Source organism: Oncorhynchus nerka, linkage group LG7, assembly GCF_034236695.1.
Source record: "Oncorhynchus nerka isolate Pitt River linkage group LG7, Oner_Uvic_2.0, whole genome shotgun sequence".
Lineage (NCBI taxonomy): Eukaryota > Metazoa > Chordata > Actinopteri > Salmoniformes > Salmonidae > Oncorhynchus > Oncorhynchus nerka.
The window spans coordinates 56,558,037-56,571,959 of NC_088402.1; the positions used below are offsets into that span (position 1 = coordinate 56,558,037).

General features: G+C 41.7%; 1 protein-coding gene across 1 annotated transcript; it reads left to right on the top strand.

Annotated features, from left to right (window-relative positions):
* Positions 1–65: 65 nt before the first annotated feature.
* Positions 66–12,368, top strand: LOC115132021 (histone-lysine N-methyltransferase SUV39H1-like). The gene is made up of 6 exons (XM_029664199.2): positions 66–150; positions 1,037–1,182; positions 7,131–7,793; positions 8,474–8,620; positions 9,469–9,598; positions 10,608–12,368. Exons 1-6 carry the CDS (start codon positions 132–134, stop codon positions 10,739–10,741), a joined length of 1,239 nt encoding a protein of 412 aa, XP_029520059.1. The 5' UTR covers positions 66–131; the 3' UTR covers positions 10,742–12,368.
* Positions 12,369–13,923: the final 1,555 nt, after the last annotated feature.

Consider the following 13,923-nt stretch of genomic DNA (forward strand, 5'->3'; position numbering starts at 1 on the left):
AGAGCTTTTTCTGCTCCAATAGAAATACCGCTAGAATATTCTGCATCCAATCAACAGCATAGAACAGCTGCTTCCTCGAAAGAATTTTCCCCCAATCGAAGGATTGTTCAATTTTGGCGGCGCAGTAAAACATGGCGGAAGAGTTGGAAGGTAAGGAGAGTGGGAAGTTAATACTTATATGTGTTGTGTTTCTTGCATGTTGTTGCTGTTTGAAATTAAAATATTACACTTAATTCCGCGACCTTTATCGCACGCTTGTCGTAGATTACCTAGCAAGGTTAAAGCAAGAACGATGTTTGAGTAGGCAGAACTATCTGCACATGTGGATTGTGTGGTCTTTTTTTTTTTTTTAGTACTAACAGCTTGAAGTTGATACCGTTAACTTTTAAAAAGCCAAACGAATGCAAGCGGATATGGAGTAATTACTAGCTAACTAAAGTAGCCCAAGAACTAGCTAGTTAGCAAGCTGTGTGTCATTAGGACGCGTCAATTTTATGAAAATTCGCGTGTTTTTCTGACAGCCCTATTTGCTTGCAAACATCATTTAGCGCGCCAAAACACAGACCTTGTTCTGTAGAACCACAGTTTCTGAAACCAGAGGCGCAACATCGCGAGACTTCCAGGCACGCTAGCGAAACAGACCAAGTAGACCAGGCTGGGGTTTGAGAAGTGAAGAATTCTTCCTTCGTAGTTAATTGTCTCAATCTAAAGACACAACCTAGATTCGAAGGAATGTCTTAAGTGGTTGAACATTTTATTAATCCAATCGTGACACTGACACGCTTTCATTTTCCGCGCAGTTCTGCACGAAACAACCGTTATACCCGGTGACGTGTTTCTGCGCATGAGTTTAACTAGCTACCTTCGCCATGACATCGCCTACAAGCGATATCAGGGATTTCTATTGGATGAGCCGTTTCTGCCTGTCTTCAAACTTTCTTTATTGTGGAACTGTCTGGCAGTGTCTGCAATTACAAATAAGAATACTCAAGCTGAATGTCTTTTTTTCTCGTTTATTTGGTGGCTACAATTGCAGGTTGTAGCGTATCCTGCAAGCTGTCTTTGGACGATCTGCAGGCTGTCTGCCGCAGGGAAAGACTCCATTGTAAACAGCTACGGGTGAACAAGCATAACATCGATGACTATGAGGTTGAGTACCTCTGTGACTACAAGAAGTCTAAGGTGAGTGAATTCATTCTCTAAGGGACTATGAAGGCTGAGGCAAGTCCTGGAGTTATCTCAAGAATTGCAACCTTCAGTTGGTGATTAATTTAAACTTTTGTTTTTTTAAAGCCACAGTCCATAAAGCAGTCCATGGAAACAGATCATCAGCCAGAATTGACAGCTACAGGCATGTGACCATATAATGATGTAATTTAATATGATCTCTATTAGCGATGAGGGAAAAAAATCGATAGTTACAAATCGGGATATTATTTTTGATATCATTTTGACAACATTGCAATATTATTTCTGTGCTAGTTGGCTGTACCTGCACCAAAACACCAGTATTTTTTTTGTTCTCAATCTTCTTTTTAAATAGGGAGCCAATTTGTTTTCAACACTTATTGCCATGACTGAGCCAAACTCGTTTTTATCATGTCTCTCTCTTGTGCCTCTGCAGCAGACATGGTGAGTAATATGTTTGGAACATTGTATCGCAATAAAATAACAATATCGAATCGCAATACATATCGTATCGGCACCTAAGTATCGTGATAATATTGTATTGAGAGTTCCATGGCAATTCCCAGCCCTAATCTGTGTTTGTGTGTGGCCAACTGTTAGCCCATTCATAGACAGTAGCCTAATACTAAACATATATCGTCTATTAACATATCTGCAGTCCGGGGGATATTCCCACATGCTGTCCCGACGCTCTGTCTACTAATTACTATTCACCTTTTAACACGGCCCACCACACGGTCATATTTCCAACCTGTTTTAATTAGCTATCTAGGGTCTCTGAACACCTGGGTGTAATGGAAGAAGGATGCCAGAAAAGTGATGTCCTGTTGGCTGCAACTGTGTTAAAACAGTGTACAATACGTATATATTTTATAAACTATTTTGATGTGTCATGAAAGTAGAGGGCTTTATGGTTCTAGAACAGTATCGCAATTGAGAATTGTTTCACATTTAGATGGAGTTGTTTTGGCTGCCAGACCCAGTTTACCTTTGAACATAACATGTATAAAGGTCCTTGGACATTAAAGGAGTCGGTTAGCCTACACTCCTTTGGCTAACCAACTGTTAGCAACTTGGGTAACTGTATATGCAAAAAGCACTTTCAGACCTGTCAAGACATTTTGTGTACCAACTACGGAATTAGTCCATGTACGCAGGTAACAAGATCTGAGTTAAAAGTGCGCAGAAATGAATAGGGCCTGATTTATTTTTCAACATTTTAATAAAAAATAAATTCACTGAGTAAATCTAACATCCTGATTCTCGAGCTGCAACACACAGACATGTATGGAGTTTGTGTCAACAGACATGGAGATGAATACGTCATTATTCGACGTAGCTACCCCGTGTCTGCCCCTCCCGTTTGTTGTGATGCTGAGTTTGCTGACTGTCAGCTGTACGTAAACACATGGCCTAATCCCTTTTCAACGCCGTGTGTTGTGGAAAGGTAAACACTGATTGTTTAATGCTAACGTTAGCGAACATAAAATGGACATTCAGTGGGCTCTAAAGTGCCAGCAGTTCACTCGCATTTGCTAGTGAAAGAAATTCAATGCAAATACAAAAAATAACAAGTCGCATATTTACGTGTGATTTACATTTAATTCTGTGTCCCATTAATTGTATTTTCCACGTAACGTTACGATGACCTGAGACTAACTGTAATTATGATCCACGTCACAAAAAGCATAATCAAAAATAAATATAAACATCTTGGCATTAAATGGAGTTTAGAAGACTGCGATAAAGAATGAGTGTCTGGTATTAGCTATAGAGGCAATGCTTCTAAAATGCCTTTGCGCTAGATTTAAGATTTGATCAATTTTGAAAATCTGAAAATATGTGTGCGCTGCAAAGAAATACAATAGGCATATTTACATATGCTGAAACATCACTCTTCTAGCGAACAAAGACTTGAATCTCCAATTTGCTGCTCTGGTCTGGTACTCTAAAAAGTTGGACAGGGTTGGCAGGTCTGCTCTTTTATGAAATATGAATGTATATACAGTACCAGTCAAATATGGACAGACATAGTAATTAAAGGGTTTGCTTTATTTTTACTATTTTCTGCATTGTAGAATAATAGTGGACATCAAAACAAGTAACACATATGGAATCATGTTAAGCAAATCAAAATATATTTTATATTCTTCAAAGTAGCCACCCTTTGCCTTGATGACTGCTTTGCACATTCTTGGCATTCTCTCAACCACCTTCACATGAAATACTTTTCCAACAGTCTTGAAGGAGTTCCCACATATGCTGAGCACTTGTTGGCTGCTTTTCCTTCACTTTGCGGTCCAACTCATCCCAAACCATCTCAATTGGGTTGAGGTCGGGTGTTCTGATGCAGCACTCCATCACTCTTCTTCTTGGTCAAATAGCCCTTACACAGCCCGGAGGGGTGTTGGGTCGTTGTCCTGTTGAAAAACAAATGATAGTCCCACTAAGTGCAAACCAGATGGGATAGCGTATTGCTGCAGAATGCTCCGGTAGCCATTCTGTTTAAAGGTGCCTTGAATTCTAAATAAATCAGTGTCACCAGCCAGCTCCATCACACCTCCTCCTCTATATTTCACGGTGGAAACCGCACATGCAGAGATCATCCGTTTACCTACTCTGCATCTCACAAAGACAGAGGTTGCAACCAAAAATCTCAAATTTGGACTCATCAGACCAAAGGACAGATTTCCACCAGTCTAATGTCCATTGCTCGTATTTCTTGGCCCAAGCTAAGTCTCTTCTTATTGGTGTCCTTTAGTAGTGGTTTCTTTGCAGCTATTCAACCACGAAGGCCTGATTCATGCAGTCTTTTCTGAACAGTTGATGTTGAGATATGTCTTTCTTGAACTGTGAAGCATTTATTTGGGCTGCAATCGGAGGTGCAGCAGATGTAACTCTGTGGCGGTCCTCATGAGAGCCAGTTTCATCATAGCACTTGATGGTTTTTGCGACTGCACTTGAAGAAACTTTCCAAGTTCTTGAAATGTTCCTGATTGACTGACATTCATGTCTTAAAGTAATGATGGTCTGTCATTTCTCATTGCTTATTTCATATGTTCTTGCCATAATATAGACTTGATCTTTTACCAAATAGGGCTATCTTCTGTATACCACACCTACCTTGTCACAACACAACTGGCTGAAATGCATTCAGAAGCAAAGAAATTCCACAAATGAACTTTTAACCAGGCACACCTGTTAATTGAAATGCATTCCAGGTGACTACCTCAAGGAGCTGGTTGAGAGAATGCCAAGAGTGTGCAAAGCTGTCATGTTTAGCATGTTTCAGTGCAAAGCAAAGTAACTTTTTTGGGTCCTCACCAAGCGTGCTCTTGACTTTTTCCACATTTTTGTTAGGTTACAGCCTTATTCTAAAATGGATAAAATAATTTTAAAAAAGTAAATCTACACACAATACCCCATAATGACAAAGAGAAAACACGTTTCTAGATTATTTTTTTGCAAATGTATTAAAAACAAAATACTTTATTTTTGTAAGTATTCAGACCCTTTGCTATGAGACTCAATCGGGTAAGCTCCGGTGCCTTCTGTTTCCATTGATCATCCTTGAGATGTTTCTACAACTTGATTGGGAGTCCACCTGTGGTAAATTCAATTAATTGGACATGGTTCGGAAAGGCTCACAACTTTCTATTTAAGGTCTCACAGTTGACCGTGCATGTCAGCGCAAAAACCAAGCCATGAGGTTGAAGGAATTGTCTGTAGAGCAGCACAGATCTGGGGAAGGGTACCAAAACATTTCTGCAGCATTGAAGGTCCCTAAGAACACAGTGGTCTCCTCATTCTTAAATGGAAAAAGTTTGGAACCACGAATACTCTGCTCATTTTGGCTGGGTGGTCAGCTCAGGGAAATCGGGGGAAAGTTGCCTTGGTCAGGGAGGTAACCAAGAACCCAATGGTCACTCTGACAGAGCTCAAGAGTTCATCTGTTGAGATGGGAGAGCCTTTCAGAAGGACAACCAGCTCTGCACCACTCCACCAATCAGGCCTTTTATGGTAGAGTGGCCAGACTGAAGCCACTCATCAGTGAAAGGCATATGACAGCCTGCTTGGAGTTTGCCAAAAGGCACCTAAAGGACTCTCAGAACACAAGAGATACAATTTTCTGGTCTGATGAAACCAAGATTGAACTCTTTGGCCTGAATGCCAAGTGTCATGTCTGGAGGAAATCTGGCACCATCCCTGCGGTGAAGCATATTGGTGGGAGCATCATCCCATGGGGATGTTTTTCAGCAGCAGGGATTAGGAGACTAGTCAGGAAAGAGGAACGAAGCAAAGTACCCAGTGCCCGGACTTGAAACACCTGAAAATAGACTTGGCAAAAAAAGAAACGCCCCTTTTTCAGGACCCTGTCTCAAAGAATTCGTAAAAATCCAAATAACTTCACAGATCTTCATTGTAAATGGTTTAAACACTGTTTCCCATGCTTGTTCAATGACCCATAAACAATTAATGAACATGCACCTGTGGAACAGTCGTTAATTAAGACACTAACAGCTTACAGACGATAGGCAATTAAGGTCACAGTTATGAAAACATAGGACACTAAAGAGACCTTTCAACTGACTGAAACACCAAAAGAAAGATGCCCAGGGTCCCTGCTCATCTGCGTGAACGTGCCTTAGGCATGCTGCAAGGATGCATTAGGACGGCAGATGTGGCCAGGGCAATAAATTGCAATGCCCGTACTGTGAGACACCTAAGACAGCGCTACAGGGAAACAGAACGGACAGCTGATCGTCCTTCACAGGATCGGAACATCACACACCTGCAGGACAGGTACAGGATGGCAACAACAACTGCCCGAGTTACACCAGGAACGCACAATCCCTCCATCAGTGCTCAGACTGTCCGCAATGGGCTGAGAGAGGCTGGACTGAGGGCTTGTAGGCCTGTTGTAAGGCAGGTCCTCGCCAAACATCACCGGCAACAATGTCTCCTATGGGCACAAACCCACTGTCGCTGGACCAGACAGGACTGGCAAAAAGTGCTCTTCACTGATGATTTGCGGTTCTGTCTCAGATTTGTTTTTATTGTCGACGGAATGAGCGTTACACCGAGGCCTGTACTCTGGAGCGGGATCGATTTGGAGGTGGAGGGTCCGTCATGGTCTGGGGCAGTGTGTCACAGCATCATCGGACTGAGCTTGTTGTCATTGCAGGCAATCTCAATGCTGTGCGTTACAGGGAAGACCTCCTCCGTCATGTGGTACCCTTCCTGCAGGCTCATCCTGACGTGACCCTCCAGCATGACAATGCCATTATCTGCACTGCTCGCTCTGTGTGTGATTTCCTGCTAGACAGGAATGTCAGTGTTCTGCCATGGCCAGCGACGAGCCCGGTTCTCAATCCCATTGAGCACGTCTGGGAACTGTTGGATCAGAGGGTGGGGGCTGACTTTACATGTTAAGTTTGCTCAAAATAAACACAGTTGACAGTGAGCGGACGTTTCTTTTATTTTGCTGAGTTTAGCTCTGCACCATCACTCCCCATCAAACCTGACAAAGCTTGAGCGGATCTGCAGAGAAGATTGGGATAAACTCCCCAAATACAGGTGTGCCAGGCTTCGGTACGATGCTAAAATAAGACTCGAGGCTGTAATCGCTGCCAAAGGTGTTCCAACAAAGTACTGAGTAAAGGGTCTGAATACTTATGTAAATGTGATATCAGTTTTTTTATTTTATGAATTTGCAAACAATTCTAAAAATATGGTTTTGCTTTGTCATTATGAGATCTTGTGTGTAGATTGAGGAATAAGACAAATTTCATCCATTTTAGAATAAGGCTGTAACATAACAATGTGGAAGAAGTCAAGGAGTCTGAATACTTTTCGAATGGACTACATGTGTGCATAATGTATAAAATGTTTATTTTGTGCCATATTATGCAACCCAAGTCATGTCTCCTTTTGTGAATCAGGAGCAGGAGTCCTACCTGGTTAAATGGAAGGGCTACCCCGAGTCGAGCAACACCTGGGAGCCCCGCAAAAACCTCAAGTGCAGGAAGCTAATGACGCAGTTCCACGAGGACATGGAGCACGAGCTGAGGCAGAAGAAGAGACGCACCACCTGCCCCAAGCGGCTGGACAAGGACGTGGCCTGGACCCTGGTGCAGAAAGCCAAGCTCCGCAAGAGGCTCCAGTGCTGGGAAGCCGACCTGAACAAGACTCGTAACCACCCGGGGCGCATCTTTGTCCTGAACGAGGTGGACCTGGACGGTCCGCCCAGGGACTTCACCTACATCACTAACTATAAGGTGGGCGAGGGCATCGTGCTCAACGAGATGGCCGTCGGCTGTGAGTGTAAGGACTGCTTTAGTGATCCGGTCGGCGGCTGCTGCCCCGGGGCCTCCCTCCACCGCCTGGCCTACACTGACAAGGGCCAGGTGCGAGTGCGGGCTGGGGAGCCCATCTACGAGTGTAACGCCCGCTGTAGCTGCGGGCCTGACTGCTCCAACCGCTTGGTCCAGAAGGGCATTCAGTTCGACCTGTGCATCTTCAAGACTGGGAATGGCCGAGGCTGGGGCGTGCGCGCACTACAGCACATCAAAAAGAACACCTTTGTCATGGAGTATGTTGGAGAGGTAAGTAGTATAAAGTATTGGCCAATATTTGGGGTAAAAACTATTGGCCGATCATGTCCGCTGCATTTACCAGAATGAGCTATTCTGTCACAAAAAGAAATTGGATTCAAGTGTGAGGCGTGCCTCTCTAGGGAAGCACTAGCATTTAATATATTTTTAAGGGTTATTAGGTTATTTATATATTTGTCATTTAAAAGAAGTTTTGATTGCTACATATAAAATAAAAAAATTAATTGATCCCAGCTTTCCAGTGCTACAATGTTTATTTCTCAACTCCTAAAATTACACTTGTGGTGCAGTAAAAAAAAAAAAAAAAAAGAGTTTGGTGCAACTGCGTAACAGATGTCTTAAAGGGGCAATGACATGCCTTGTAATAGAATGGAAAATAAATCAGATAGCTAGCTATTATAAAGAGGGGATGGAGTGGCCAAAAATAGTGGTTCCCTAACAGATTCATTACAACTATTTACAACTGAAAAATAAATATGGGGGGGGTGTTGTCTTGATGTTCTCTGAAGGGTGGGCCACAGTCTCAGACGCCTGGATTAGAGTAATGGACAAAGGACATTAGACTAATGTTTGTGTCGGAGTCTGCCTTTTTAACAGAAGATTACTTTAACTTTCCATTCAGGGTGTTTGTGAGCAGTTGCTAAAGTGGTGTGTTCGTCTGCCTCCGTCAGATCATCACATCGGATGAGGCGGAGAAGAGAGGACACCTGTATGACCGGCAAGGCGCCACCTACCTGTTTGACCTGGACTACGTGGAGGACGTTTATACGGTGGATGCCGCTAACCATGGCAACATCTCCCACTTTGTCAACCACAGTGTGAGTGGCACATTATCATGCGAGTTAACCTTTCAATAAACATACCTGCAGAATAGCCAAAGCCCAATGTCGTACCTTTCGGTAGTAGTATACTTTGGTATTCTATGTGCAAGTGAAAGCAGACACATCGTAGACACAGCAGAATAGAAGCTGTTAAAAATGCCACTTGAGTTCCCATGGACGTTTTCTAGTATTGCAGTGTAATATGCTTTCGCATACAGAACAAGAAGTGCACCAAATTTTTCTAACTGAATAAGATTTATAGTGAACAAAGTTTTTTTTTTTTTTTTTTTTTTTTCTCAATGAAAATCATAGTATAATTGTTTTTTTCTGAAATGTATTATAAGCTTTGGCTATTCTGAAATATAGCATTGATTGCTGTAGATATGCTTTGACCTTAAAGGCCCAGTGCAGTAAAAATGGGAATTTTCGTGTTTTTATATATATTTCCACACTGAGGTTGGAATAATACAGTGAAAATTATTATTAATGCCCTTTTAGTGTAAAAGCTGTTTAGTGGGGTCGAGTTTTGGCCTTCCATGCTGACAACACCGTGTGGTAAATTAGTTTAATAAACCAATAAGAAAGCGTTCTAAACCGCTCTGCCAATAATGGCAAATTATCAGTTTTCCCCTCCCAACTCAGACCACTCCCAGAAAGTCTACGCTAAATTATTGCTTGAGAAATTGCCCTTTGCTAAGAAACTATTTTGGTTTATTTTTTGCTGTTTTTTTATTGAAAACAATCACAGTGAGATACTTAATTGTTACCCAGAAAATATTTGATATTGCTACATTGGACCTTTCTTAAATGGTTTACCTTTAAGTTGTCTTCTCTCTGTTTTGCAGTGCAACCCCAACCTGCAAGTATACAATGTGTTTATAGACAACCTGGATGAGAGGCTCCCGAGGATAGCATTATTTTCAACACGCTCCATCAGGGCAGGAGAAGAGCTCACTTTTGACTACAAGATGCAAAGTAAGTGTAATGTTCCACTGCCTAATATGACCCCAATGTGACATTTTAAACTTTAAAGGGATACTGAGAGATATTGGCAATGAAGCTGTTTTTCTTTTTTACCCAGAGTCGGATTAACTCCTGGATACCGTATTTTTTGTCTCTGATAGCGTATGCTACCGTACCTGTGTACTTTGAAGTCATTGCGCTAACGCTAGTTTGCATTGGCTCAAGAAACCAGCTCTAACTTTCTTCATACTACACTCAAAGACCTATAAACGGTATCCACAAGTTAATTTGTCCCTTTAAAGGTGGATAATACAGCTGTATTATGCTGTTACTAATAGTGACTAACAGTTGATATCAACTGAAAGTCACTTGATTTTCAACAGTTGATCACCATGTAAGTGTTTCTTTCGAGCAGCAGGCCCACAGCGTGATAGGTAGTGAATTTATCAACCTCCGATACAGCACCGGCAGGACGCTATTGTGAGCATCAATTGTCAATCTTGCCTCAATATCGCTGGAGTCCAGCTTTCCAAAACATATGTGCATCGCTTTCTTTGATTTGCACATTTCACCTGGCTCATTTAGGCGTGTCATTTTCCTTCCATTGAAAATGAATGGGCTCCGTCATTTTGCCATCACCCATTGCTGCTAGTAGAAATTGCCGTTAACTTACTAGCTACATTGACTAACTACATAGGTGGGTGTGGGCAGTGGACACCAAATGTGTCAAATTACCTACCTTTTCAGGGCTAGGTAGGCAAGCGCAATTGGGTAAACCCTCTTTTGTCTTTTTAGTAACACACCTTGAAATTGTATAATGCAATGGAATCCGTGAGCACTGGAAATTCCAACATTAAACTTTGTTTTTGCTTTTTAGTGTTTGATGCTTGGGCAATACTGCTTTTCATATCTGGCTTGTTAAACAGTTTGGCAATTATGTGGTGCAGGTGAGAACCATGACACGTTTCTCAGTTGTGTTGGCTATCTTGGCTGAATTTGGCTCTTGACATTGTCGTTGCAGTTGATCCAGTTGATGCAGAGAGCACAAGGATGGACTCAAATTTCAGTTTAGCGGGACTCCCAAGCTCTCCCAAAAAGCGGATTCGGGTGGAGTGCAGGTGTGGATCTGACACATGTCGAAAGTATCTCTTCTGATATAGATTGGAAGCGGAACGTCAAAGCTAGAACAGACACATCATATATTTTGGGGAATTCTGAAAGTTGTACAGCGTTTACATGACTTTATATTTGTCTCCTTTTACTTTCATGAACTTTTAAGCCACATTGGCACATGGGTGATATCAAAACTGATATGTTTGGGGACATACAAAATAAATCACCATATCTAGTATGTTGGTAAACGATTTTAGTGAAACAATGAACAATATGATCTACATTCACAAATCTGCGTTTTTAAGAATTTCTTCAGAGATTATACACTGCGTGTACAAAACATTAACAACACCTGCTCTTTCCATGACAGACAGACTGACCTGGTAAAAGCTATGATCCCTTATTCGTGTCAATTGTTAAATCCACTGCAATCAGTGTAGATGAAGGGGAGGAGACGGGTTAAAGAAATAGTTTTTTAAGCCTTGAAACAATTGAGATGTGTTTGTGTGCCATTCAGAGGATGAATGGGCAGGACAAAAGATTGAAGTGCCTTTGAACGGGGTATGGTAGTAGCTGCCAGTGTTTTATGCGAAACAGTTTCCTCTGTATATCAAGAATGGTCCACCACACAAAGGACACCCAGCAAACTTGACACAACGGTGGGAAGCAATGGAGTCAACATGGGCCATCATCCCTGTGGAACATGTTTGACATCTTGTAGAGTCCCTGCCCCGACGAATTGAGGGGTGCAACTCAATATTAGGAATGTTCTTAATGTTTTGTTCACTCAGTGTATATCTGTTGTCAGTTTGTCAATTTTCTCAATGTTTGAGATTTCAAAAGTTTGTAGGCTGTGTACACAGGCAGACAAATTCTGATATTTTCCCACTTATTGGTCTTTTGGCCAGTCGGGTCAGCTCTTTTAACGACAATTGGGCAAAAGATCAGAATTAGACTGCCTGTGTAAAAGCAGCCATTGAGCTTCAAGCCCTGTTGGTGGAAAGTCATGTAATTAAGAGGTGTACTTATACTTTTTATACTAATATGCTTTCAGTTGCACTTACAATTACCGGTAAGTGCAGTTCTTCCACACTTCTTGCAAGTAGTGCTGTATATTCTTGTCTTAAAATAAGGTAAGAATTAGTTTACCCCCAAACTGTCCCGGTGCTTGTTGGTTTTCAATCTGCCTGCTTTTTCTTAAATGTGAATGACTCCATTCCGACGCTCCCATTTTGTTGTCCTGCAATTCACGGCAAGCAAGCAGTACCATGAATCCGCTCTCCATGCTTTTAACCTATTTTTGTGTGAAGCAGTTGGAAAATATCCTTTGTGTAGTTAGTCATTTTACTTTTCATGTAGCTCTGATAGCCAAAGTAAACACCGTTTTTTCACGAAACATTATTACGTTTGATACGTTGTTTTTGCTGGCTGCAAACCTTCACATTTTAAGTAAATGTTTTAATCAGATGTATTGTTCTGGAAAATGTAATGAAAATTTACCTGACAAAATGTAGTTGTACTAAAATTAATTTTAGTACAACCACAACACCACTAGATGGTGTAACTGCATTCCTATGACTTCAGATCAACAACTGAAAATGTACACTTTCCTTTAATACTTGTCCTGACGTTATGGCTGCGTTTTATAAAATAAATTCCCATGCTGATATTTTTTTCTCACTAATTGGACTTTTGACCATTCAGATTAGCTATTTTACCAATAATTGAGCAAAATTTTAGAATTGGGCTGCCTGTGGAAATGCAGCGTAACTATTTGCGTCAGCTCAAATGGCAAAAATAAGACTAGTCTCTGGGTAGATATTTAGACAGCAATACCTGTATTGTCTTTCAGTTAAGAGTAGTGCTTGTTACTCACTGTGTTACCGACACACACTGTCCTTGTCCCCTCCACTCTGCCTGTTCTCACCTCCCACTCTCTCCGATGAAATCACCAGGCCACAGCTGCCTCTGCTCTTGGCTCAAGGATATGTACTGGAGCTTTTTAGTCATGGCTGCATATGCAGTAACTGGCATTAGTGAGCACAACACATGCACCCCCCCCCAACGTCAATGCAATTTTACCAAAACACTTCTCTTTCCTTTTTTTTTTACATGTTAAAAGTCAGGATGCTGCTCCCTGTTAGTAAGATATTCCCTGATTGCAAATGATCTCAGTGCTCTGACACATTTGGTTTCCTTTGGAGGTCAGATGGTGTGCTCGCGAGGGTGGCAGCGCTAGGGTAGGTTAGATGTATGCTGAGACCCTTATTGAATTGGCTGAATTTATGGAGGATCAGCGGCGCTAAGCACAGGCAAAGAAACACGAGGCTAAGGAAATGGAGCATAAGCCAAAGCACCCAGATGGCGCTAGTGTGGAACGGCCATGTGTGAGAACAGGGATTTTATTATATGAATAGGCTGACTAGAGCGTTGTTTTCAGGTTGCTCATCAACAATGATGATGAATGAGGATATACAGTATAACACATTCATTCTCTGAAGAACCATTAGAAAGATATTCAAGTTTTTTTATACTTAGATATTTTCTTGAAGATGACCAATCTACAGCATATGGGATAGCATCAAATTAAAATACACTGAACAAATGTAAATGCCACATGGAAAGATTTTACGGTGTTACAGTTCATATAAGGAAATCAGTCAATTGAAATAAATTCATTAGTGCCTAATCTATAGATTTCACATGATTCGGAATACAGATATGCATCTGTTGGTCACAGATGCCTTAAAAAAAAAGGGTAGGTCCGTGGATCAGAAAACCAGTCCGTATCTCGTACATGAGGCAAATGGTGGTCACACATCTCCTTCACATAGTTGATCAGGGTGTTGATTGTGGCCCGTGGAATGTTGTCCCACTCCTCTTCAATGGCTATGTGAAATAGCTGGAGTTTGGTGGGAATTGGAACACGCTGTTGTACATGTCCATCCAGAGCATCTGAAACATGCTCAATGGGTGACATGTCTGTTGAGTATGCAGACCATGGAAGAACTGGGACATTTTCAGCTTCCAGGAATTGTGTACAGATCCTTGCGACATACATTATCATGCTGAAACGTGAGGTTATGGCGGTGGATGAATGGCACGACAATGGGCCTCCGAATCTCGTCACGGTATCTGTATTTAAATTGCCATCGCTAAAATGCAATTGTGTTCATTGTCTGTAGCTTATTCCTGCCCATACCATAACCTCACCGCCACCATGG

What these genes read in the sequence shown, in the direction of transcription:
- LOC115132021 (XM_029664199.2), top strand. An exon ending in GTGACTACAAGAAGTCTAAG is followed by an intron (nt 1,183 to 7,130) that starts GTGAGTGAATTC and finishes TTTGTGAATCAG; the next exon opens with GAGCAGGAGTCCTACCTGGT. An exon ending in TCATGGAGTATGTTGGAGAG is followed by an intron (nt 7,794 to 8,473) that starts GTAAGTAGTATA and finishes TGCCTCCGTCAG; the next exon opens with ATCATCACATCGGATGAGGC.